The 14,847-nt window shown below is 41.8% G+C and overlaps 2 protein-coding genes across 10 annotated transcripts in view; one reads left to right on the forward strand and one right to left on the reverse strand.

Annotated features, from left to right (window-relative positions):
• Nucleotides 1-6,561, forward strand: part of STAU1 (staufen double-stranded RNA binding protein 1) — a 78,349-nt gene extending 71,788 nt beyond the window's left edge. For 6 of the 9 annotated variants that reach the window (XM_079784878.1, XM_079784876.1, XM_079784880.1 and 3 more), the window contains 5 exons: nt 1,750-1,825; nt 2,049-2,368; nt 3,328-3,450; nt 4,171-4,256; nt 5,056-6,551. In XM_079784878.1, the coding sequence (XP_079641004.1) occupies nt 1,750-1,825; nt 2,049-2,368; nt 3,328-3,450; nt 4,171-4,256; nt 5,056-5,071 (621 nt within the window). In that variant the 3' untranslated portion in view covers nt 5,072-6,551. Of the gene's footprint in view, nt 1-1,749; nt 1,826-2,048; nt 2,369-3,327; nt 3,451-4,170; nt 4,257-5,055 lie in introns of all 9 variants that reach the window. The other 3 variants (XM_079784877.1, XM_079784884.1, XM_079784883.1) reach the window with 2 other exon arrangements.
• Nucleotides 6,562-11,770: 5,209 nt separating this feature from the next.
• CSE1L (chromosome segregation 1 like) overlaps nt 11,771-14,847 on the reverse strand; it is a 52,447-nt gene continuing 49,370 nt past the window's right edge. The window contains exons 23-25 of the mRNA XM_079784875.1: nt 14,444-14,590; nt 13,486-13,717; nt 11,771-12,344 (exon numbers count right to left, since the gene is read on the reverse strand). Coding sequence (XP_079641001.1) covers nt 12,255-12,344; nt 13,486-13,717; nt 14,444-14,590 — 469 coding nt within the window. The 3' untranslated portion in view covers nt 11,771-12,254. The remainder of the gene's footprint in view (nt 12,345-13,485; nt 13,718-14,443; nt 14,591-14,847) is intronic.

Genomic DNA, 14,847 nt, shown 5'->3' on the forward strand with positions numbered 1-14,847 from the left:
AAAGTGACAACAAATACATACCTATCAACAAGTGAATCTTAAAATCAAGTCAATAAAAAATCTGACGAACAGAATAAACTGGTGAATATAATAGAATCAGGGGCATAGAAAGGGAGTGGACTGACAATTCTCGGGGGGGAAAGGGGTGAGAGGGGTGAGGGAAGAGATTGGACAAAAATCTTACACCTATGGATGAGGACAGTGGCGGGGAGTAAGGGTATGGGGCAGGGGGGAGGGGATCGGGTGGAGGGGACTTATGGCGGGAAAAAAGAGGAACATCTGTAATAATCTGAACAATAAAGATTTATTTAAAAAAATAGTAAATGGGGTCTTTGTAATGGTACTAGATTTATTATCAAAAGATTGTGACCTAACATAATTGAAGCTGAAGTATTAACAGGATCTGCAGAAGGAAAGATTGTTCTGATTCCAAGAATTGATTTGTCCCTGTCTGACACTGGCCTCCCATTTAAATTATTTCAAAGACAGTTTCCCGTGATGCCGTCATTTGCGATGACTATTAATAAATCACAAGGACAAACTCTAGACAGAGTAGGACTATTCCTACCTGAACCTGTTTTCGCACATGGTCAGTTATATATTGCTTTCTCTCAAGTTCGAAGAGCTTATGACGTTAAAATTGTAAATACTTCATCACAAGGGAAATTAGTCAAGCACTCTGAAAGTGTTTTTACTTTTAATGTGGTATACAGGGAGATATTGAATAAGTTTAATCAATTTATCAGTCATTGCTTTTATCCGTGTTTTTATATCATGTTTTTGTTGTCTTTATATCATGTCTTTGTTGTTATATCATGTTGTTTATTAACCAATTTATATATTATTTTCATATACATTCTACTAATTTTCTTTGATCTCTGACACTTCTATTATAGAGAAAGGGCAAATAGTGATATCAAAATATTTCTTCTAATTTCCTTTCAATGTGCATAAATCCACTAGTTTCTTTATAAATTTAAAACTATATAAAACTAATCCTATATTGAAAATTTTACTTCTGCGAAGACTGTTAAGCAGTACCCTTAACCTTGACTGACCTTGTTTCTAGTTACTGAAAGCTCCTATTGGAATAAACGTGAAAAACCCAGGACTGATTCATTCACCTCTGCCAGTTAGTTGTATCAGTGGTGAGAAGTGGCACCCACTGTGGCCACATAGCTAATAAGTGGGACCCCAAACACTCATCAGAGAATCTGTGTAAATCCTAGACTTGGCTTTTGGGTACCTTACCTTCTCAGAAAGGAGACCTTGTGTTTGACAAATTTTTTATCTAGTAACATTTCCCTGTAAGTTTGTCAATATACAGAAATGTCACCTTATCTTTTAATTGGATTTTAGCTCCAAGAAATATTGTGTAGCTTCTCCACCTTGGGCTCTGCCAATCTAGTATCTTTTTCTTTTTTGGTTTAATGTTCCCCTCTTCCTGTGAGCGCAGACGGAGGCTCAGCATTGGGTCCAGTGCACTGTTAGATGCTCTGATGGGCAGGCTGGCATGGCCGGGCCTGTACACTGGCGGGGAGCACAGGCTTTGCTGGGTGGCAGAAGCAAACTGGTGGTCAAGCTTTGGGAGGAGGGCTTCCTGCTGATTGCCTCCTCAGATTCCTAAAGTGTAAAAATCAAAGATTATGCTGGTTGGAATTCATAATTTTTTTTAGAGAGAGGAACTAATTTTTCAACAGTTTGTTTTATACTCATAGCCTTTTGTTTGTTTGTTTGTTTGTTTTAAAGACACCCATAAAGAAACCAGGGGATGGAAGAAAAGTAACCTTTTTTGAGCCTGTCTCTGGGGATGAAAATGGGACTAGTAAGTGTGATGTTAATATTGTTTCAATCTGAATGTGATTCTGGGATTTGCATGGTTTCTGGTAATAGCAAGTGCCCAGTGAATGAGTTACAATGTGTTCAGTTCTGCATCATCGTGTGCCAGTGTGTGCACTGAGCATAGGCCAGGGTGGGGTTTTGTAACATCTTTCCAGGCAGGCAGTGTGTGTGCACTTGCATTGATTCGTCTGTGTGTCCCTTTCTAGGCAATAAAGAGGACGAGTTTAGGATGCCTTATCTTAGTCATCAGCAGCTGCCTGCTGGAATTCTTCCTATGGTGCCCGAGGTTGCCCAGGCCGTAGGAGTCAGTCAAGGACATCACACCAAAGATTTTACCCGGGCAGCTCCGAATCCTGCCAAGGCCACAGTAACTGCCATGATAGCCCGTGAATTGTTGTATGGGGGCACCTCCCCCACAGCTGAGACCATTTTAAAGAATAATATCTCTTCAGGCCACGTACCCCATGGACCTCTCACAAGACCTTCTGAGCAGTTGGATTATCTTTCCAGAGTCCAGGGATTCCAGGTAACTGCTAAACCTGAGCTGTGTAGTTTGTACCTCAGTGTAGTCATCTTTGGGTTTCTCTCAGAAAACAAGCTTTGCACCTTGTTCCTGTTTTGTTTTAAAGATTTTTTAAAAATATATTTTTATTGATATCAGAGAGGAAAGGAGAGAGATAGATAGAAGCATCAGTGATGAGAGAATCGTTGATTGGCTGCCTCCTGCGCACACCCACTGGGGATTATGCCCACAACCTTGTCATGTGCCCTGATAGGTCGATGCTCAACCACTGAACTATGCCGGGCTTTTTTAAAAGATTTTTTTATTGACTTTTAGAGGGAGAGAGAGAGAAACATTGATTGAAGGCCAAACATTCATCAACTGCCTCTGAGCCTGCAACCCAGACATGTGCCCTGACCCGGAGTCAAACTGGCCACCTTGAGGTAGACTGGATAACGCCCAACTAACAGAGCTACACCAGCCAGCGCTATACCTTTTCCTTTAAATCATGTTCTTTGTCTAGGCTAGGGGGATGGGTAAGGCAAGCATGGTAAAAGGGTCATCCTGAGGAAGGGTAGAAAGGTATGGAAAGTATTACAAGCCTGTATGGTAAGAGAAAATCCATGACTTTTGGTAATAAAATTTTAACTATCCAAGCCAACCGTAATAACAACAAAGTGCCTGACCTAGTGGTAGTTAAGAATTTAGATTTCAGTGAGAACACATTCATTGTGCTGGCCCTTTCTGCCTGGTAGGGAAGGGCATGGCTTCTTTCAGATGGATTTTTGAGTCGACATTTAGGTTTCTGGAAACTGGCCATGCTCTGCCTGCATCCCCAGGCCCTCCTCAGGGCTGACTGAGCATGTCAGGTGCTGAGACCAGGGAGAGAGAAGTGTTATTTCCCACTTTGCTAGGCCCAGAGCCATAGTCCAATTCATATGCATACTTCCCTACCCTTGCCTCAGTTTTCTTTTCCTCCTTAGGTTGAATACAAAGACTTCCCCAAAAACAACAAGAACGAGTTTGTATCTCTTATCAATTGCTCCTCTCAGCCACCTCTGATCAGCCACGGTATTGGAAAGGATTTGGAGTCCTGCCATGACATGGTATGTTCTCCCACACTGGGGGTCTGGTTCCACCCTGTTACTGGTCTCAGAAAGATAGGTAAAGGGGTCTCCAACAGACTGTAGGCAGTTAATTATTGTATAGATTTCTTATTTCTGAAGATTTTTTCCTTAGTCTCCTGGATTGATTTCACATTATGTTTATGAGAACTCATCAGCTTTAGCCAACCCTTCCCTTGTGGACCTTGGATCCTGGAACTCTTCCAGATACCATATTCAGTCCACCTCTTACCAGAAGCAGGAATTGCAGGCCCAAGTTCTGGCAGCTACAGAAAGCCCCTTACTGTGGTATTCTGTTCAGATGAAATTCTTGTTATAAGAAATACTAAAATCGAAAAGAAATTGATTTATCTGCATAAACTTTGGCATATTCACCTGATGGAATATAATGCATCCATCAAATTAATGTCTCCAAAGATAATGTATTCTAACAAGGAAATATGATTGGTTTTTGGTTTAAAGCAGGATATAACAGTCCCATTACCACAAGGTTAAAAATACTAGAAGGAAATATATAATAAAATTAACAAGTGATTTAATGTAAATTTTAAATTAAAAGTTCAAACATTAAAGAAGAAGGTTATTTAGTGGGACCACCTCTTTGTTGGGCAATAGGAAAATCTCTCCCCTCCCTAATCAGTGTCTTATGCTGTGGTCTCGAGCAGTGGCTAAGGTCAGACTTTTCTTTTTATTCCCTGTTAGGCTGCACTGAATATTTTAAAGTTGCTGTCTGAGTTGGACCAACAAAGTACAGAGATGCCAAGAACAGGAAATGGACCAATGTCTGTGTGCGTGAGCTGATTTACATGGCAAGGCCGTTCTGTCCTTGTTTGCATTAAGTAAAAACTGTGTGCGCAACTCGGTAGTGAAACATTTGCCTCAGTCCCTTCCTGTCCTGTTCTCTGGAAAGCTTTCCAGGTCTGGGGCAAAGAACTCCACTTTTTAAAAAATACATTATTATTGATTTCAGAGAGAAAGACAGAGGGAGAGCAACATCAATGATGAGAGAAAATCATTGATTGGCTGCCTCCTGCATACCCTCTACTGGGGATCGAGCCCATAACCCGGTGCCCTGACCAGGAATCGAACTGTGACCTCCTGGTTCATGGGTCAGTGCTCAACCACTGAGTCACACTGGCCCAGCTCCACTTTCTTTTTAAATTTAATTTTGAATAGTTAATACATTCACGTTTCCAAAATCAAAATAATTTTAAAAGGTATGCTGTGATAATTCTTGCCCTCCTGCTGTCCCCATCCATCTCATTATCCCCACCCCCTACCTAGAAGTCACATTTTTATTAGTTCCTTATGTATGGATACTTCCTCATTCTGTATGCAAATACATTATATACTTATTTTCCTCCTTTCCCCCCCCAGATAACATCCATGCACACATTCTCCTCCCTGCTTTTTTCACTTGACAGTATATCCTGTGAAAACTTGACTGTAATCCAGTTATCATAAACAAGGGCCTGTGCTTTTTGGGCTTCATTATCTATGATATATATATATAAAATTTATTTATCATGGGTGTAATTCTCTTAAATTTCAAAAACGAGTGTCATTTTCATTTTTTTCTTCTTAAAGGTGTGGGAGGTGCTGAATCCCTTCTGGCCATGAACCATTGTAAAATCCCCAACATATACTGAAAATACTGAAACTGCTTTGAAAATTTGGAATTTCTGATACCTCCAGTGGGCCGAGAGACATGATGGGTAAAGAACTGGAGACAGCAGTGGTGACGAAGGCGGGAACGCAAGGAGGTGCCATGGCTGTGCTCCTGGGCTATGGTTTGTCCTCACACAGCAGCAGCTGCTGTAGGGGAAGGGAAGATGGGGCCTGCCAAGCAGCCCTGGCTCAATTGGAAACCAGCAGGTCTATGCCCCGGGCACCTCATTGCTTGGTTTTGAGGTGCATTTTTGTTTGTATTTTTTTGCTGTGTGAAAGAAGAAAAAGAAAGCAGAAAGCGCGACCCCTTTTCAAACTGGCTCACTCATACACTTTGGGACAAATCCTGGACACCCACGCCAGAGAGAGGCCTTGGACCAGCTGGCCCAGAGCTGAAAGCACCAGAGAAAAATCAAATGCTTCCTACTCAGCGCAAACTAACCTTTCTAGCGTGCTGGCCCATCACCTCCTGTGGTACCTACACCATCACCATCACCACTGCTTTCTTTTCCAAAAGAGATACATATTCTGTTTCATTATCTTCTTTCAATTGAAATGACACTATATAAATTTTCATTTGAGTTTCTCAGTTGTATCTAGTTACATAGCACAGTTTAGAAACTTTTCTGAGACTGACTTTATCAGTAATCTAACCGGCAAAGATTAAATCCATGTGTACATGGTTATACATTTTTATTTTATTGGACTAACCCAGGACCATTTCAGTGAAGCAAATTGTGTGCCCTCTGGTTTAGCTGAAACAGTCCTGGATTTCTCAGAAATCTTGATGAAGTCTCCCACAGTTGTATAAATTGGACAATTTAGGAATTTTAAACTTTAAACGATCGTTTGGCTCCTTTGCTATTTCATTTTTAATGCAACAGGACTTAAATGAACTTTGATCTTTGTTTTAAAGGTTATTAAAATTGTGTGTATATACATATGGCTCTTGAGGACACATAGCTTTCACTACACTACAGGATATGATCTCCATGTAGTACATATAAAACTGCAGATTGGTTTTCCCGAGTGCTTTATACTGTTGATTACATCTCCATGTAGGGCTGAAAAGAATGACCTACCTATGCTTCTCTCTAAAACTGTTGCTGTTGGTGTTGTTACTGTGCACAGGAATGTGTGCGGTAAGGTCCTGCACACGGTCCAGGTGGAAGGCACGGTAGCTTGCAAGTTAAGTACTGCTTTGATTCATTGTTTACGCTGGAATTTTTCTTCCCATGGAATGTAAGTAAAACTTAGTGTTTGTCACCAATAAATGATATGACTAAATTTTTTTTGTTAATTTATTCTCAAATGTCACTACTGCTAGTACTCCCAACCTGCCCCCTATCCTTTTTTTAAGGGAAAAAGAAAACTTTGTAATGCTTGTGATTCCATTTGGGCAAATTCTGAAGATCTGAAATAACTTTATATTAAACCGTTGATCAATAAACAGCTACTAATAAATTCTTTGTCTTGTTGAGCAGTAACTAAAGAAGGGAAGATATGAGTGAGGGCACAGAAGTGGGGGGAGGGCAGGGAGGTGTTTGCATTGCTTCTAAGAGATACACATTCTTTGTTTCACTATTTTCTTTTGAAATGACATCTCCCGGGTGAAGGGAGACACCTCTCATCTGAGCCTGACATTGTTACCCAAAGGTGACCTGGAGGAGACTTTCTGACACCACGAGTCTCTTCGCTTTCTCAGGTGTTCTCCTAGAGGAGTCAAGGTGAGCCACGGCTTCCTAGCCAGCTGAGGGGGGCTAGTGGTTTTCTCCTTTAATTTTAGAAGTTCAAAAGGTTGTGTACTATAAAACCAGCCTATGGATTGGACTGCCAGAATAACCAAAAGTGGTAAGAAGGTTATAGTAAAACAATGAGTAGAGGGGATTCAACACTACAGACATAAAGGCAGTAAAAGGAAGACACTTTCCCTTCCCCAACCCTAGATTTAGCCTTTTCTCCAAGGAGCCCTGGTCCCTTTCAATGACAGCATTTAGAAACCAAGGTCTGGGTGCTTGGAGCACTCATTGCTACTGGGGTGTTGATTCTAGGCCCTCTGAGCCAGACAGCCAGGAAATATGTATTTGTGTGTGAGTGTGTGTATACACATATCTATTTATTTGTATATATATATTTAAAAGCCATGCATTTACTTTATTTTAAAAATATATTTGTTGAAAGTATTACATATGTCCCTTTCCCCCCCATCGATCCCTTCTAGCCCACCTCCAGCCCCTGTCCCAGGCCCTCTCCACTCAGTCTGCATCCATGGATTATGCATACTAGTATATGCATACGAGGTAAAAGTCACATTTATACCGATGCCTCTAGCAACTCCGGGTTCTTCGCAACCTTTCCAGTCTATTTTTAGTACTTTCTTCAGCAAGGATATTAAAGCCAATCTCCCAGCCTTGCCAACCACCTACCACGCATGCCCTGTGTTCTTAGGTGTCTGTTGAGGGTGCATTGCCTGTGCCTCACAGTATACACACAGGTGACAAGACAGAATAGTCTTAGAAGTAATTCAGAACTACTAGTGGCTGTTTCCAATTGGCCCTCAATGACGGCACTCTAAAAGGGAAAAATTTCCACTTATCAGGGATATCAGGATTTCTGGGTTCCTTTGGCTGCCTTGGAAAGCTGTCGCCCTTGAATGTTCTGAGTGTAAACTTTCAAACCAGGCTTGCCTCTCTGAAGAGGCATCTGCTGAGGAGGGCTCACTGCAGTACTTCTGCCCTTGGGGTAATATATGCAGTCCTGGTTTTCAGAATGGAGGCAGGAAAGCAGACAGGCAGGTACCAGAGAGGCAGGTCTAAAATTATCCAAGATGCTGTGAGTCAGCCACAGTAAGACTTTGGATTTGTAGAGCATTGATCCCCAAAGGTCCTTAGGATAGACAAGCTTGGAACCCATCACCCCATTGTGGTGTGCCACCTTTGTCAGGTTCCTCTTATCACAAGATGTTAATGAGTGAAGATGATTTCCTTATAGGTGGAGTTTTTGTTTGTTTTTTAAAGTCTTAGAGAAGTGTGACTTCTGAATCTAAGTGTCTTTCCAAAGTGCACTGAGCTAATGTGTGTGTGGCTTTGCAGGGTGAATGCCCAGCGACAGCCTCCTTGACTTGGATTCCAAGGTCTGTGGAGGTAGGTGGGGTGGTGTGATGAGCGGGAAACCAGCCATTCCCAAGAAGCAATAAGCTGATGCTTGCTGTGTAAGAGCTAACATGAGCTAGAATATGACCATCCAGGGAATAAACCTGAGGATGGAAATGTATGGTTTTTTGTTTGCTTGCATGTAACTTATCTTTAGAAACTTCCCTAACTACCATCTTTGGTTTTAGTGCCTAAATATCTTTTTGCCCTAAAAACTTACTTGAAATTTCCAAATCCATAAATGATTTGTCAAACACTTCTGCATTGGCAATGAGGAGTGGTATAGGTTTCAATTCCTGAAAACACCATTAATTTTCTTGAAATTCCTTTGTCACTCTGTACAGAATATACATTTGAAACTATAATTTTTAAAACACCTTATTTTAATCAGACTTTGTACTTTAAATGGAATCCCAATTTTATTAGCAAAAATTATGTATAACTTAGGAAATTTGTTCTGCTTTGCTTAATGTGCTTCATAACTCGTTTAATATTTTAAAAATACTTCCTTTGTACATTCTTTCACAAATATTAAAACCTACTGAGACGGAAATACCCACTAGCCCTGCAGTGACAACAGTTAAGCAGTATTTGTATAGTGGCAATTTTAAAAATGATTTTTAAATTTAAAAAGTAAATTGTGAAAAATTTGGAAGTGTGCAGTGCACATGCAATGGTATATCCATCCTAAAGCTGGACTGTGAGGTATGCTCTGAGCACCTGGAGCTTGGCAGGGTGTAGGCAGGATCAGGTCTGCTGGCCCCTCCCTGGCTGCTCCAGCCCTGCTGGATCCAGCCTTTCACCACCATCAATGTCCCCGCTTCCTTAGGCTGTCAAACAATAGGAATCTGTCTTTCTCTGACCGTCGATATTGCTGTGATGGATTGATTAGTGGGCAGTCGGTTCCCCTTTGGAGCAAGAATCAGAATCCTCTATCACTTGTCACTTCTTCAGAATTCTTCTGAAGTAACTGCCTTTTTAATTGTGTATTTGCAGTTGATCTTGTCCCAAAGGTCCCTTAAACTATCTTATTTTTTCTGTTCTGATTGGGTGTTTTCTCCTATTTGTCTTCCAGCTGCCTGACTCAGTCCTCTGCTTCATCTAATCTGTTGATTCTCTCACATATTCTTCATTTCTGATTCTACTTATGTCTCTTTATTATTCTCACCTAGTTCACCTATTCTTCCCCTTGGCTCATTGAAAATCCTGTAGCCATTATGACTTTATTGTTCTGTTCTTTCATTTGGGACATGCTTCTTCATCTTCTCATTTTGGCTGACTCCCTCTGTGTGATAGGTAGATCTGCTACATTTCCCAGTCTTGACCGAGTAGCCTTATGTAGAAGGCATTTTGTGAGGCCCAAAGGCTCAGTCTCCCTGGCCACCTGAGTCTGGTGCTCCAGGGCACTCTTTTGTATAGGTTGTGTGCACCCTCCTGTTGCTGTTGAGCCTTGATTGCCATTGGCATGTCAGTGGGTGGAATTGACCCTCCAGCTGACTAGCTGTGAGGTGGGGGTTGATCCCATGGAGTGTAAGTTGCTTTAGTGGGGTTCTGGTGCCAACCACATCCAACCTTCAGGTGTGTCGTTTGTGGAGCTGGCTAGTTGTTCTGATGTTCTAACCACCAGCTGCATCGTTCTGGAGTGTCTCAGGAGGGCTCCAGCATAGGTCCAGGTCTGCTGCTGTTTGTGCCTGACGTGTGGGCTGCCAGGTGGGTCTACAAAGTGATCTAAGGTTGGTTCTACTGGTCCTGGGATTGTGGGAGGCTCTGGAGTGAGGCTATATTGCAAACCAAGGCTGGCTGCCACGAGTGTCGGACTCAGGGACACCTGATGGAAGGTACTGTGCAAGTTGAGACTCATTGTCACTTATGCCAGGCTTGGGGCTGCTTAGCCAGGGTTCAGGGTATTCTGAGGCTAGTAGCTTGTTTGGGGGCCTTTGAGAGATTTTAGTAGCACCATGGAAGAAGGTAACCTGTGTGGAAAAGCTGCTGGAAGTGGCTTGGGAATGCAAGTTGGAGCATAGATCAGTGTTAGGTTAATGGAGAGCTGATTGGCACAAGCCTGAGCCAGTTAACAAAGGATCGGTGGTGCCTGCCTTTGCTTCCATTCCCAAAAGCTGCCCTAACCCTCCAGCCCTCGCCCTGAAGTTAAGTCAATTCACTTCCTCCCCATAGGCCCTTGGAGGTTTTCAAGCTAGAGTCTGGTAGCTCTGGCTGGTATCACAGCAGATAGAGCATCAGCCTACAGACTAAAGGATCCCAGGTTCAATTCCGGTCGAGGCATATGCCTGGGTTGTGGGCTCTATCCCCAGTAGGGGGTGTGCAGGAAGCAGCTGATTGATTCTTTCATCATTGATGTTTCTCTCTCACCCTTCCTCTCTCAAGTCAATAAAAATATATATTTAAAAAAAAAAAAAAAAAGCTGGAGTCTGTAGTGGGGCTGGTATCCCTAACTCCTCCCAATTCTTAATTGTCACATGTGGGGCCTTCCCATTCCATGTCTCTGCCCCTCCTATTAGTCTCATCCTTGTTTCTTCATATCTTGAGGGGACTTTTATTCATCTAGTCTTCAGGTGGATGGTTCTATAATTGAGTTGTAATTTGGATGTGGTTGTGGGAGGTGAGCACAGTGTTTACCTTCTTCACCGTTTTGACTGCAAGTCCTCCTTAGAAAGGTTTTGGAGCCTCACTGACTGGCCAGGGTGCTCAGCAGGCACTATCTCAGGGACTTCTTCCATCGTTCTATCCTGAGATCTGTAGTCTCAACCAAGGATGCTCTCTGTGTAGGGTTGGTTCCAGCTTAACTTTGGACCTCAGGTATGGGGCTCCTAGGTCGTCACTAAGGTTGCTCTGCCTGCGAGTGGCAGGGCCTGGTGGGTGTCGGACTCCCTTCTTCCCCTGCAGACCCACTTGGAGACAAGTCAGGATGTCTTCTCAGCTGATATTCACTGCAGAACTGAGGTTCCTCAGAACAGCAATCACCTTCCTCTCCAGATGCACAGTGCTGACTGTGATTGAAGATGGATATGTTCTGAAGATGGACATGTTCCGGTGCAAGGTAAATAAGCCTCTTCTCTCGTCGTGTTTCCCACCTCTCCAATAAGGTCTCCTCAGGTCCAAAAAACCTTTGCCTTGACCTGTCTATTGTAGCTTTTTTCATATAGACAGTGCCTCCCCATTACCAAGTTTCTCTCTCACATCATCCAGTTTATAAGGGAGGAAAGCCAGAAACAGGTAAATAAATTCATGTAGTTCGTGGCTGCTTTTCCCCACCACACATACCATGCAGCAACCCCAAAGAAGGGTATTAATGTTCAAAATGTAAAAAGACAAGTATTCTGAGTGAATTACTTAGAAATAAGAATTTTTATGGAGTCCAAGAGAGGGAAGAAGAAAAATTTAAAGAAATTCTTCATTATAAAAGTATTAGCGAGCACCAAAAAACCTGTACTTAAGAGGTTCTTAGATTAAGTTTAGGGCTTTTTTTAATTGCCGATTTAAAACTATGAAATGTGCACTTTTTGGCAAGTCACACAAGTGATTACTTACATTGCCAAATAAAAGCTGAAGGAAGGAAACAAAAATTCAAAGGACAAGAAAAACACAAATTGGCATCAACCTCAAAACAAAAGGATTTAGTAAAAGAAAAAGAATAAAGTTTCCACAGTGAGTGTCCGTCAAAATTCTAAAGTTATCTCTACAGTGCAAATGCTCTAATCAGTGTCTTATACTGAACTTTTAACACTTGGCCCTTGAAGCTACAAACTGGAAAAGTCATCCACTTCGATTATTTATCATCACACAAACCACCTAATTTGCTCAGGGTTGAGTAAAAGAACATTTAATATTTTTTACAAGATGGAATTTGTGACAAGGAAAACTTGCTTTGCTTTTATGCAGTTGTGCTCAGAAGTCTCCCAGCTTTCCCCATAAATCATCCTGGGCTTTTATTAGCCAAACCATAGTTCAAAGCAGGGTCACACTGGCCGCCTGAAGGTACCCTTGGAGATACTGGAGGGCTTCTGCATTGAGGCTGGTGCTCACCATTGATGGAACCTACAAGAGTCAGGAAGGAAACAAAGGAGCTATTGGAGATCCTACCATACCAACACAAACCCCTTCTCTACAAGAGAGCTGCCACAGCTCTGAAGAGCAGTCCATCATGACTATTGAAGGAATTCATCCCCAAGTAACTCAATCACTTTTAACTTTTATGCCTTAAAAAATGAAATGGGTCTAAAAAGGGGAATTACTACTATTGTTCACTGTGGTAGAGGCAATGTGATGATGTTTTAAAAAGAAAGTCTTTATGAATTAGTGACGCATAATGAAATACATATGGGTGAAATGACATGCTGCCTGAGGCTCTAAAATTCTCTAGCAAGGGGGTGGGGGGAAGGAACTCATGAAACAAGATTAGCAGATTATAATAACTGAAGGTCAGCATACTGTTTCTTGGTATCTTGTTTTCTGTAACAATAACAAAAAATATAAACATATCTTAAGACTGTAAAAGGTGCCCTAGCTGGTTTGGCTCAGTGGATAGAGTATCAGCCTGTGGACTGAAGGGTCCCAGGTTCGATTCCAGCCAAGGGCACATGCCCAGGTTGCAGGCTCGATCCCCAGTAGGGGGTGTGCAGGAGGCAGCTGATCGATGGTTCTCTCTCATCATTGATGTTTCTATCGCTCTCTCCTCCCTTCCTCTCTGAAGTCAATAAAGAAATTTTTAAAAAAGACTGTAAAAGGCAATGGCTAATGGAACAGTATAGCCATTAATAGTTTTGCTCTATATTCCATTATTTAATTTCTGCTCAATCTTGGAAATAAATACATTTTTATTTTAGAGAGAGAGAAACATTGATTAGTTCCCCCCTGGTACACACCCCAACCTTGGATCAAATGCTCAACGTGGGGATGTGCCCTGAAACCCTAGCTCTTTTGGTGCACTCCAACCAAGTCACAGCAGGGTGGAAATAAATTTCTAATCAAAGGGCTTTATCCCTGAGATTTGCCCCTACAATGACTTGCTTAAAATATTTTTGTAGCCCATAATTTTAAAGAAAAATAAGCCTTGACTATATGTAAATGAGATGTTTTTTGATTATGCTGACCAACTATAACAGGCACCAGAACAACTATTACCCTCTTACCGTCCCATAAAGGTGTCCTATTGATCACAAAGATACTTAATACTTACCCTTCCCGGACAGGCAGTAGACAATTTGTGAAGTGACTGTGCCAGGTGAATCTTGGGGTTGGTCACCATTTGACCTACGGGATCATGCTCTTTTTTCCCAGCAAATGCCAACTGTGAGAAGGCAGTCTGGTATCCTGGTGTATCTTCTATGTCAATAAAATGTTCTTCATCAGGAATGGAATCATCCTCGGGTAACTCAAAAAGGCCAATCAGAGACTGCAGTAAAGGAGTCCTGGATTGAAGAAAACAAGACAAAAGATTAATACACAGCAATTCCTTAAAAACACAAATTATAGACTCAGTCTCAAGAATAGCAGGGACCAATGAAATAAAGATGGACATCAGTGCTTATGCCTATCCAGAAACCATTTTTCAATTCTTTTGGCCAGAGCAGCCCAATTTCTCTTCTGAAAACTATTCCATCCCCAGAGATCTCAAGCTAGCTGTGTGACCCAAGCCAAATGAAGGAGATTCAATGCTAGAAGGTGGAAGGAATAAGCCTCAAGTTGTTACTTTATAAAAGGGCTAGCTGGCTAAGTGAAACCATAAGAAAAGGAGAGGCAAGAGGTCAAGTAAAGCAAGGTCTGTTGGACATTGAGCACACACATGTAAGATCTTCCCTAAACCTATTCAGTGTCTCTTCTTAAGACTGAGGCCAGTTTACTTGGGCACCCATCATAAAATAGTATTAGAGATCATCGAGAACAGGAACTTTCACCAGACTCTCAAGAGGTCCATGAATTTCTTCCCTCACCCCACAAAATGTTAAGAATCAGGAAATAAGATCATCTTAGGCCCAGAAGGATCCACAAGTCATGTCTTGGACTTGATGGTTGCTAGTGGAGAAGCTAAAATCAGAACCAAATTCTCTTGGCCCTCAAGAAAGTAAGCCTGGCCGATTTTGCAGTCACAGGAGAGGAAGCTGTAATTTCCAAGAACTTGAGGATGGAGTACTTGCCATAGCTTGGTATACTCAGTGTCCATCATTGGGGGACATTCTGTTAGTAGTTTGGTTATGCCAACCGCACAAATCTTTTTCTCTACATTTCCAGATACTTTCTGAATTTCAGGAATAATAATTTTTTCCAAAACCATTCCAAACATTCTGTCAATCAAAACAAAATAAACCCAGTCAATATTAAATTGGATGATGACTATAATCATGTTAAACAGGTGTTATTTATACTCAGTGACTCCTCATAAATAGAAAAAAATTCAAAATAACAAGGTTGCATCAAATGGAAGAGACTGAGAGATGACAAAACACCAAACCGGCCCTGTGGCCAACTGCCACCATCTTTTGTGAACACGCAAGCCTATGCTCAATCTTCACAGCCATTGTTGGTCTTGTATGTTTTTATT

The sequence above is a fragment of the Cnephaeus nilssonii genome (genome assembly GCF_951640355.1).
Source record: "Cnephaeus nilssonii genome assembly, chromosome: 11".
Taxonomy (NCBI): domain Eukaryota; kingdom Metazoa; phylum Chordata; class Mammalia; order Chiroptera; family Vespertilionidae; genus Cnephaeus; species Cnephaeus nilssonii.